The sequence below is a fragment of the Ruditapes philippinarum genome, unplaced genomic scaffold (genome assembly GCF_026571515.1).
Source record: "Ruditapes philippinarum isolate M1 unplaced genomic scaffold, ASM2657151v2 ctg40_1_1_1_1, whole genome shotgun sequence".
In the NCBI taxonomy this organism is placed as follows: Eukaryota; Metazoa; Mollusca; class Bivalvia; order Venerida; family Veneridae; genus Ruditapes; species Ruditapes philippinarum.
Genome location: NW_026863541.1, coordinates 531,616 through 544,062, shown reverse-complemented (window position 1 = coordinate 544,062; position 12,447 = coordinate 531,616). Strand labels below are relative to the sequence as shown.

General features: G+C 29.1%; 1 protein-coding gene across 3 annotated transcripts in view; it reads left to right on the top strand.

Moving 5' to 3' along the window:
• The first annotated feature begins 3,284 nt into the window (after positions 1-3,284).
• Positions 3,285-12,447, top strand: part of LOC132722430 (uncharacterized) — a 123,453-nt gene continuing 114,290 nt past the window's right edge. Inside the window, exon 1 of one of the 3 annotated variants that reach the window (XM_060706939.1) lies at positions 3,285-3,855. In XM_060706939.1, the coding sequence (XP_060562922.1) occupies positions 3,621-3,855 (235 nt within the window). In that variant the 5' untranslated portion in view covers positions 3,285-3,620. Of the gene's footprint in view, positions 3,856-11,697; positions 12,076-12,447 lie in introns of those variants that run through there. The other 2 variants (XM_060706940.1, XM_060706941.1) reach the window with 2 other exon arrangements.

Sequence of the window (12,447 nt, the reverse complement as noted above, 5' to 3'; positions counted from 1 at the left end):
ATGATTTATGACTTTTTGCAACTTGGAAATTAACAAGGTTGTCAGTAGCACCTGTCTTGTTAACCTGGTTAATATGTTTATTTATTTTAATTGTTGTACTTTCAAAATTTAATGTAAAATTTATTTATTTTTCTGACAGCTTAAAATATGTTCGTTGATAGGGTGATAAAATAAGACTTTGCAATTAGAATAATGGGAGTGGTATTAGATATGGTGGTTTTATTATCCCATCATTGTTTTTTATCCATAACTCTCTAAAAGGTCATGAAACAAAGTTATGTTATGTGCATATTATTGTCGTTTTTTATGCTGTTTTGAAATGCAGAAATACAGTATTTACATACAATGTCTCTTTGTAATAGAATATTTAAAAGGCAATGTCATCTTTTACTATGCTTGAATATCCATATATATTTGGTTAGAATAAAGAAATATAATAATCTTGTATTTGAAACATTATCGGCCTCTGCAATTATGATATTCAAAAGACACACCACAGTTAACTTGAATTATAATTACACGAATATTTGAGGATTGTTAAATCAACTTTGTTCATGATAGAATTATCTCAGACGCATGAATTCATAATAACATTGCTGTCCATCAAACGTTAAGTGGTATTTTCTTTTCAAGCAAATGCAATCGATCTTTTCTACAAAAAAAATAGTTACAGATTTGGGATTAGCTCTTATCTTTAAATCTGAAATAAAAGTAATTTTTCATGCAAGAAATGCATTAATCATATCTTAGCCGGCTATCTCAATTTTAACTGATATTTATTTGATCAAAATGTCCTAAATAGTGTTTACTGAAATTGATACTTTTTACCTTTTAAGATTGTTGTTTCTTCACATTTAATTTCTATTGTATAGAAACGATGGAACCAAGACATCATTGTGTACACATATATCATTTTTGATTGATTTGTTTGATTTTATCTGCAGGAATACGTATGATATAGAATGAAAAATATTCAAATAATGCAGAGATGTTACATTTACAATTTGGTTAACAACACTATAAATAATTCACTTGCGGTTAAGAATAGGAACATATCTTCTTGTTTGTTTACTTTTTCTAATGTTTCATTTCAAGAAGATAAACATGGATCATGATGAACTGTGCTTTTGAAATATAGACGTTGTGTTGAATACCCTCCCCTCCCACATCCAATCCTCAACCAAAAAATAAATAAATTTCTGTTTCTGTGTAAAATTATTGCTTTTAGAAATAACAACAAAATTCACTATTTGAAACAAAGTCTCAAGTATGCAATAAGGGTATTCATTACACGTCGTCAGTGTTCCTTCTCCAGTTAATGGGAAAATGACATCTTGGCATCTTAAACAAATTAAATATCATACAAAGCTTGTTATCAAAGTTGTTTAGTTCTCAAGACAGATACAGTATTAGGAAAGCGCATAGTCGTATGTTATAGCTATCAAGTGACATGTTGTTTTAATCCAAATGGGATGCTTTGGTCATTCGTATCACCTTATTTAATCCTTTTATATATATCAAGATTGAGTATTTATCCAAAGTTTTCAGACAGCTTAAAATAAATAAGACGTTGCAATAAGAATAAGAGAGTGGTATTAGATATGGTGGTATCATTAGCCCAACATTGTTTTTAGTATCCATAAATCTCTAAAAGGTCATTTATGTGCATATTATAGTCGTTTTAATGCTGTTTTGAAATGCAGAAATACATTGTTACAAGCATTATTTACATACAATGTCTCTTTGTAATCGAATAGTTAAAAGGCAATGCCATCTTTTACTATGCTGTAAATATCCATATATGTAGTTAGAATAAAGAAATATAATAATCTTGTGTATGAAACATTATCGGCCTCTGTAATTACGATATTCAAAAGACACACCACAGTTAACTTGACTTATAATACCACGAATATTTGAGGATTGTTTTAATCAACTTTGTTCATGATGGATTTATCTCAGACGCATGAATTCATAATAACATTGCTGTCCATCAAACGTTAAGTGGTTTTTTTTTCAAGCAAATACAATCGATCTTTCCTACAAAAAAACTAGTTACAGATTTGGGATTAGCTCTTATCTTTAAATCTGAAATAAAAATAATTGTTCATGCAAGAAATGCATTAATCATATCTTAGCCGGCTATCTCAATTTTAACTGATATTTATTTTATCAAAATGCCCTAAAAGAATCGTGTTTACTGAAATTGCTACTTTTTTGTGACACAATTTGCTCAATATTGAAATATATTTATATTTTATTTCCTTTGTTGTTTCTGCACATTTTATTTCTATTGTATAGAAACGATGAAACCAAGACATCATATATCATTTTTGGTTGATTTATTTGATTTTATCTGCAGGAATACGTATGTTATAGAATGAAAAATATTCAAATAATGCAGAGATGTTACATTTACAATTTGGTTAATAACACTATAAATAATTCACTTGCAGTTAAGAATCAGAAAATACGTATCTTTCTGTTTGTTAACTATTTCTAATTTTTCATTTAAAGAAGATAAACATGGGTCATGATAAACTGTGCTTTTGAAATAATTATAGGCGTTGTTTTGAATACCCTCCAACCCCATACGCCATCCCCCTAAAAAATACGCTTTTCTGTTTCGGTAAAAATATTGATTTTAGAAATAACAAGAAAAATCAAATCACTTTTTGAAAGAACAATGTCCCGTGTATGCATTAAGGTCTTTCATTACACATCGTCAGTGTCCCTTCCATAAAACTTTCAGTGAAGTTAATTGGAAAAATGACATCTTCACATATTTAACAAATTGAATATCATACGAGGCTTGTAATCAAAGTTGGTAAGTCCTCGGGAAAGATGAAGTATTAAGAAAGCGCTTAGTTGCCTGTCTAAAAGAACTGTTATAGCTATTAATGTGACATGTCGTTTTGATCAAAATTAAATGTTTTGGTCGGTCGTAATCTTTTCTTTATTTCAAGACTGAGTATTGCTTCGTATCGGAAGTTTGGATGCGTGAAAAGTTAACGCGCCAGTATTTGTCTTTTATGGGCAGACCAAACCAAAGCTGCAATTTTTCTTTACTTGTTTTCGATGTGTCGTGTATTGAAACTCTTATGTATATTTAGACACATCCAGATCAAATAAATATTACTCACAAACATTACAGCAAATTTGCCAATAAGTGATTTAATCTCTGTGAATTGCATGTCGTACTATTGGAAAAAAATAACCCGACTGTTAGGAACGGCTCGCTTGTAAGAAGTTCAATATCGTCCAGTATTCTTACCATTGCTACTCATTGCCAGAAAAGGATGGCAAGATAAAAGTAAATCTCATATATAGTGAGGAGTATTGGAATACTAAGACCATATTTTGTTTCCGTAAATAACGTTCATAGCACTCGTGAATATTGAGATATTTATAAATGTGTATGATAAAGTGGTTATTTAATTTGTTTATTTATTGATGAAATTCATACGCATAATTCCATTGTGTATAATGTTACGTTTGACTAGATACTGTAACATATCTATTTCTAATAGAAATGTTATACCAATTGTCATTAATACTTATTATATATTAAATAACCAAACACAATAACGTACTTTGTAATATATCTTCAGTTTTGAAAAATGGAAAAGGTTTACAGTGATATTTCTTACAAAATAAGCGTTCTTTTGTTCTTTGGATACTTTCTGACTTTATCATGTCAATTAGAGTGTGATCGTCGGATTTATTGTCATGATTGGCAGATTGATTCTCAGGAGACATGCTGTTATTTATCTGCCGGAGACAATTGTAATAATGATTCCCGACGTCTTTGTGATTTTGAAATGGGATATAATTGTGATTTTGGAAAATGTACTGGTAAGATTAACATTAAACATTTATTGTGTAAATTATGTAAACACGATGAAGATGAAACAGATTATCATTATTTTCTTTGTTGTTGTACATATAAAAGACTTTAGACAAAATATTTTTGAAACAGTTACATCATGCCATTTATTGCTCATTACCTATGTATAGAATTTAACTATTTCTTTTTTTCCTAAATGATACGCTCGTATCTATATTAAACATTTTATCTAAAATTGAAAAAAGCTATTCACATTTCTTATAATGCTTTAATAGTCGTTGACTAAGCCACAAGCAATTGTTGTGTTGTGAGGCAAACGCCATCTGTTAAAATGTTCTCGGACACTATAGCCGTAAGAAACCACAAATTAATTGCAGTTAAAATAAATGGAACTAATCTACAGTCAGAAAATGAGATGCAAAACAACGATTTGTCCACATTTTAATAAAGATCAAACATTTAAGATAACAATGTGGATTTGTTTAATACTTTCTGAGAAAATGAGTCGTTTAATTAACCCTGAATTACTTTTGAAAAATCTTCTCTTTCTTCGTTACAATTCAAAACAGATTTTAACTTAATTTAAATGCTTCTGTTTTGCAATGTTAGAACCAGTTTATACGTACTAAAAGTAAGCTTTTTGTATCAGTATTATGTTGCTTAAATACATACTGAATATATTTATATTTAATTGAATCTGCTTAATACTTTTGTTTTCATTCCACTCATATTTGTTCGTAAACAATTTGATAAACATTTTCTAAGTCTGATGAATATGATTATTTTAAATCATAAATGAAAGAATAATATAACATATTTCAATGCAGTTTTAAATAAAACGAAATAAGAAAGAAATGCATTTTTCACTCAGTATAAATAATAGATCGGTAAGGTTCTTTTCTCAGTTAAAGAATGAACTATTTATTAATTTCTTTTTTCAGTTTTACAATTGTACATATATGCCATATTATATCACCAGCATGAGTATGCCGTCGATTTGACTTCAGTTTAAAACATAATGTGTTAAGCTTTTCAAAATTTCATATCAAGTTAATTTCAAAAATGAAACAAGCGTGAAATTACTCCTGGAATCAAAGTATCTGTCGAGTAAAATCATGCATTCCTGGCATTTTACAGATTTAAAACTTCTTTACATTTCATACAATTTATACGAATTAAATAGTCTTAAAATGAAAATAAACAGAAACAATAATGTTTTTGTTTTATACAACAAATTGAAATTTTGATGAAATAAACGTGGATTAATGATACATGAAGCAAATTAATTAAAAACATTTAACTCAATAAACAGAAAACGATAAGTTTGAGTAAATTTTTAAAATCAACATTTCGTAACCAGTTATGATAGTTAACTGCGGCTGACATCTTTTCTGATTGAATCCACACACAGATAAAGAAAACATTATATTATCAATTAATGATATACCATAATCAAGCCTTATAAGCGTTAAAAATTTTTGAAGGGAAACGATCGTTAAAAAATCATTCAAACGAGTTTGAATTGTATTATATACATTTTAGCTAATTCGTTTCTGGTAATTGTACAAAAACATGCATTTGTTGTAGAATTGCTAGAATTAAACCTAGAGGAATAAAAAGGAAACGTGAATTTTCTCGAAGAAATGACATATAACATATAAGAGGAATAATTAAAGTCGTACTCAAATCGAATGAAAATAAAGGAATCTGGTCAAACTTTGCAAGTGCAATAAACGAGTTGTCCTCATAATTATATCGTGTTAATTTTTATGATGATTCAGTTTTACTTTCGTAGTTTTTGTCTGTTTTACACTTATTTAATTAGCATAATGTAATATATTCCAATTTGTTTCTATGCAAGGAATGTGTTTATTTGTCGGACGGATCTGCATTTGTTTATCGTGATTAAGAAGAATGTCTTTGATAAATGTATGATTCGTTCTTTTGCTATTTGTTGAAACATTATAAAGTACAGTTTCTTTATAAGTTTCAGTTATTAATCTATAAAGTTTTTATACAATACAACGAGTACCTCAGATGATGAAAATCATGATTCAACGTGATTGTGTTTAATTGTAACTAAGGGTTTTTGAAATTCAGTTACAAAAAAAATGAAAAGTCTAAACATTTGCCATTCCAGTTTACAGTGTAAACGATATAATCAAAAACAGTATCAAAGTTTGCAAATCTGTTTCAATATCAATCTAGCTGGATTTAGATCCTTTTCGAATTATTTTGCAAATGTTTTATTTTGTAAAACATGTTATAAAACAATGATGAGCAATTTGAACAGCATTAACTAACATCAAAAATTCATTCCGCTTTTCTAGAAGTTTTATATTTTATGTTTTGATAGTTTTTACTAGAATTTTGTATGTTTGATGTGGGGGATATCTTTGGGGGAATTTAAAATAAAGCTGGGGGTTGCATAATCCCCAATGTTATAAAATAGAACAAAATTTTTTTCAAAAATTTTAAAAAATAGGGCGCTTATTTTAAACCAAATACTTTCAAAAATGATTCAAAAAAATTTTACAAACCAAAAAATTCCTTTCTTAAACAGGGGGGGGCCAAAAAGGGGGGGAAGAAAAAAAAGATAAAAAAACCCCTTTAACCAAAAACCACAAATCAATTCCCATATAAATCGAAGAACATTTGTACCAATAAAAGGGGTATATATACCCTTGTCTTTAAATTTTAACCCAAAGGTTATTGTGATATAGGCTTTAACGGGGTTGTGTAAAAAAAAACAAAAATTTTCCAAAACCCTTTCTGACTAAAAGGAAAAAACAAAAAATTTAATCAATCAAAAGCGGAAATTCAGGTTGAAAAATAATGCTTTAAAATAAATAGGGTTTTTTAAAAGGGGCCCCAAAGAAAAATGAAAAGGAATTAGAAGTGTTTTTTTGATGAAAAACCCCATGTTTGGGTTTGAAAAAAATGATAATATTCCCTTTTTGTCTTCCCAAAGGTATAGTGGAAACGGGGAATTTTTGAGTGCTACAAATATTAATATGGGGCGGGCCCCTTCCCAAACTGCTTTAAAACGATTTTTTTTTTTTGTTTTTTCAAAAAAAGGGGGCTTCTACTAGGAATTACTTTAAAAAAAAATCAAAAATCGTTTGGGGGCCAGAAGGGTATCTTTTTAAAAAGAAAGGACTTTCCTTTTGTTTATATTTTTCCACGTTTTTGTTGAATAAATTAGAGTTTCAAAAGAAGGGGTTTAATACTTTTTCCCTTTTTAAAATTTTCCCTTTTTAAAATAAATTTGGTTTATTTTTGGGGATGAAAAACCCCAATAATAACTGAGTAATGAGTTTAAGCGAAATTAAGAACAGAAAGAATAAATAATGTTGAAACTTAAGACAATTTCATGTCATCACATTGAAATGTGCTTTAATATGTTTAGGTGTGACACTATATTCATGTCCAAAAATGTTTCATGTTGTTTTTTTCCTTTCATTTCTTTTACAAACAAGTCAATGATTTCTGCTCTCAGAGAATATGAATCTCAAATCCAACTCAAATGCATTATAAAAGTATTATAACAAACGAAAAACAGAAATATGCAAGTTCAATGTATACAGCATTTCCAAAGTTTTACACATGTCGTCATCTTTAGTTACAAATAACGGGTTTGCTTGTTTAATGTAATTGAATAGGTTTACCCCCATTACTGCAATTAGCGTAGGGATTTGTATTTTGATCAAGGAAATCATATCAATCGTGTTCAAGAACGAAACCTATGAAGTGGTGAATAAAGTATAAAATGTAAAAAAAGGGTCGAAACAAAGGACCCCTAAAAAAAGAAAATTTTTTTTCCAAAAAAAAGAAAATATTACAGGGAAATTGCGACGGGGGTTTTGGGGTTTTTTGAAAAGAAAAGATAATGAATAAGTGAAAAACACCCCTCATCCCCCCTTAAGCACCGGGGCTTGAGCGTAAAAAATTCCAAATTTAATAATGGAAAATAGAAATTTCAAAATTTAAAATTTTCTGTGCTTTTTCCCCATAATTGGCATCCCCTTATGGGAAAAACCCAATTTTTTTCCCTAAAAAAAGGGCCAAATTAGTTTTACTTAACAGAAGATCCCTTTAAAGGTTGTTTAAAAATAAATTTTTCCCTTTAAGTTTTTAAAAATTTGAAAACTATTTTCCAATATATAAGATCAAAGATTGCCCTTTTTTATTTTTTAAAAATGCCCAATTTTTTTTGGGTTGCTTTTGCTGTTTTTTTGCTTTATTTACAAAAAATGAGTCTCAAAATACGAAATGTCTTTTGTTGTTCTTATTTTTTGATAAACAAATAAATAATTTTATGATTAAAATGTTTAAAACATCTTCTTTTTAATAATATACAATTGTATAAAACTATATCTGATAGAAAGAAGTATAGTAAATGTGTAAACATCGTAAATAGGTGTTTTCATAACCTTAGGCCGTTTCTTAAAGTATTTGTAATGTCTAAATAGTTTGATAAACATCCCATTTTTTATATAAACAAAAAAAAATTTTCCCTTTAAACAAAAAAAATTTCACTGAAAATTTTTGATATTTTGACGATGTTTTAAAAACGCGGGTTTTAAAATTTATTGTCAAAACTTTCATTCTCGGGTTTTCTTAATCTTTAAAATTGTTTTTTTTCCCTGTTTTTTTAGGGCCAGCTTTATTACAGGCTTTCTAATATCTGGGCCCGTTATTCCATTTTCCCTGTTTTTTTGGGGAAAATAGTAAAATAATAAAAATTTCCCCGGGCACGTGATGACTACTAACCCAAAAATAGGTATCTGAATAGATAAAAAAAAACCCCCTTTTTAAAAGAAAGCCCAAACGGCAAAAAATTGAAAATTTTGGCCGGCCCCCCTGGGTTTTGGGATTGACCTGTTCATAAAGGGGTTCACGGAAAAAAAAAGGGGCCCCGCCCGAGGTTTGGACCAGCTTTTCCCCCAGCTTTAAAAATTCCTTTCCCTGGGAAAGCGGGTAAAACTTTTCCTTGGGGTTTAAGGGGCAAGATTCTAAGTGGGAAAACCCAAAATACCCCTTAGGGGAGTGGTCAAAATTTTACCAGTTTTTGTTTTTTGAATGTTGAATTACTATTTGCCCCAGAAACAGTTTTAAATAAAACCAGGGCCTGGCAACATTTTTAAATTTTCCCCGTTTTTTCTTTAGGGATTCTGTTTCCCCTCTTTTGTTTTTTTAAATCTTTCCCAATGAAGGCCAAGAAAAATTGCAAGAAAAACCTTTAAAAAAATAATTTTATTGCAAAGGGTTTTAAAATGTTTTTTAATGTTTTGCACGCCTTTTCCCCACTTGTATCCTTTTTCCCTTCAAAGCGATGAATAAAAACCCCAATTAGCTTCTTTAAAAGGAAAATGTGCAAAAAATTCGTTCCCTTTTGAATTTTCATTCATTTTTTTCTTGTTTGAAAATATTTCTTGAAACGGGAATATCTTTTAAGACATTTTAAGAAAAATTTATTTAGTACAAAAATTTTTTTTTCCAAAAATACCCCTTTTTTTCCCGGGATGTAAAACTCGTATAAAGGTTTTTTTTCCCAAATTTAAACGTTTTTTTTTTGTTTGTTTTTTTTTAACGCCTTTTTTTAAACAGTTTTTTCAGTAAAAGGGGGGTGTTTCCCAAACCTTATCGTTCCGGAGAGTTAAACCATTTACTAGACTCCCTTCCTCCGCGCTAAAAAAACCAAAAGCATCCCCGGGGGGATCGAACCCCCCACCAGAGAGGTAACTAAAATTAAAGGAAGTCATCAAAATTTTTCAGACAGGTTAAAATTTTCGTAAATAGGGGCGGTAAAAAAAGACGTTGAAATAAGAATAAGAGAGGGGGAAATTAGATATGGTGGTATCTTTGGGGGCCCAAACTTTTGTTTTTAGAAATTCCATAAATTTTCAAAAGGACATAAACAAAGTTATTTAAATGTCCCATATTATTGCTTTTTTTATGCTGTTTGAAAATGCGAAATACATTGTTACAACCAAAATTTTGATAAAAATGTATCTGTGTAATCGAACTAGTTAAAAACCCGAATGTCATTTTTTTACTATGCTGTAAATTTATCCAAATATATTTGGTTAGAATAAAAGAATTATAATAATCCTTGTATTTGAAACATTAATCGGCCTCTGCAATTATGATAATTTCAAAAGACAACACCACAGTTAACTTGAAATTATAATTACACGAATAATTTGAGGATTGTTTAAAATCAACTTTGTTCAATGATAGAAATTATCTCAGATGCATGAATTCAATAATAACATTGCTGTCCATCAAAACGTTTTAGTGGTATTTTTTCTTTTCAAGCAAATGCAATCGATCTTTTCTACAAAAAATAGTTACAGATTTGGGATTAGGCTCTTATCTTTAAAATCTGAAATAAAAGTAATTTTTTCCCAATGCAAGAAATGCATTAATCATATCTTAGCCGGCTATCTCAATTTTAACTGATATTTATTTGATCAAAAATGTCCTAAATAGTGTTACTTGAAATTGATACTTTTTTTACCTTTTAAGATTGTTGTTTCTTCACACATTTAATTTCTATTGGTATAGAAACGATGGAACCAAGAACATCATTGTGTACACTATATCATTTTTGATTTGATTTGTTTGATTTTCTTGCAAGGAAAATACGTATGATATAGAATAAAAATATTCAAAAATAATGCCAGAGATGTTACATTTACAATTTGGTTAACAACACTACTAAAATAATTCACTTGCGGTTAAGAATAGGAACATATCTTCTTGTTTGTTTACTTTTTCTAATGTTTCATTTCCAAGAAAGATAAACATGGATCATGAAATGAATGTGCCTTTTGAGAATATAGACGTTGTTGTTGAATACCCTCCCCTCCCCACATCCAATCCCAAAAACCCAAAAAAATAAATACATTCTCTGTTTTCTGTGTAAAAATTATTGCTTTTAGAAAATAAACAACAAAATTCACTCACTATTTAAAACAAAGTTAAAGTATGAAATAAAGGGTTTCTTACACGTCGTCAGTTTTTCCTTCTCCATTTAAACGGGGAAAAATGACATTTTTGGGGATCTTAAAACAAATTAAATATAAATACAAAGCTTGTTATAAAAAGTTGTTTGGGTTCTCAAAAAGGAGATCCTTTTTAGGAAAGCGAAATAGTGGGAAATTTTAAAGGGCTTAAGTACATGTTTTTTAATCCAAAGGGGGATCCCTTTTGGTCCATTTTTAAATCATTCGTATAGATTTTTGGGGATGGGGGTGAAAAGTGCCAATTTTTTTCTTTGCTCTTTTTTGATGCTTCGATGAAACGTAAATCCTATATGTGGCCTAGAAAAATAAGTCATTCGTTTTTAAATTATTTAATAATAATCGAAATTTAATTTTTGGGTCATAATGTAATAAGAGCTTTTTGAAATCCCTTTGACAATTCAGATAAAAAAAATTTAAAATTTCCCCAAACCCTTTAAAGAAAATTTTTCCCAAATAAGTGTTTTTAAATCTTTTGTGAATTGCATACCGTACAAATTGGAAAAAAATTTAACCCCGGGGTTTGTGGGAAACCATTTTCGTTTGGGTAAGAATTTCAAAAATCGTCCAGTATTTTTACCTTTGCTAACCTTTGCCAGAAAAAAATGGCAAGAAAAAAGAAAAATCTCATATATATTTTGAGGAGAAATTGGTACAAAAGACCATATTTTTTTTCCCGGGTAAATAACGTTAAAATTAGCCTTGGGAAAATATTGAGATTTTTATAAATGTGAAATGATAAATTTGGTTTAAATTTAAATTTTGTTTATTTTTTTGGTGAAATTCATATGCCTTAAAATTCCTTGTAACTTTGCAAATTGGTGTATAATGTTACGATTGACTAGACAATGTAACATATTTATTTTTAATACAAATTCAATACGAATTGTCATTAATACAAATTATATACTAAATAACCAAAACGAATAACGTACTTTGTAATATATCTTCAGTTTTGCAAATGGAAAAGGTTTACAGTGATATTTCTTACAAAATAAGGCGTTCTTTTTGTTCTTTGGATACTTTCTGACTTTATCATGTCAATTAGAGTGTGATCGTCGGATTTATTGTCATGATTGGCAGATTGATTCTCAGGAGACATGCTGTTATTTTATCTGCCGGAGAACAATTGTAATAATGATTCTCGACGTCTTTGTGATTCTGAAATGGGATATAGTTGTGATTTTGGAAAATGTACTGGTAAGATTAACATCAAACATTTACGAGTATTGTGTAAATCATGTAAACACAATGAAGTTGAAACCGAATATCATTATTTTATTTGTTGAAGTAAATGTTACAGACATTTGAAAAACAAAAACTTTCTGTCAGCCTGTAATTAATTGTACATAACACATGTTTAGAATTTTACTATTTCTTTTCTTCTAAATAATATCTATAAAAACATATTTTCAGAAATTTGAATCCAAGTCACATTTCTTGTAATGCTTAAAAAGTCGTTGACTTTATTTGTATGTCAAGTCATGCAGTAATTGTTGTGCTGTGAGACAACGCCATCTGCTTAATGTTTTTTCGGATAATAAAGGCGCAGAAAACACAAAAATTAATTGC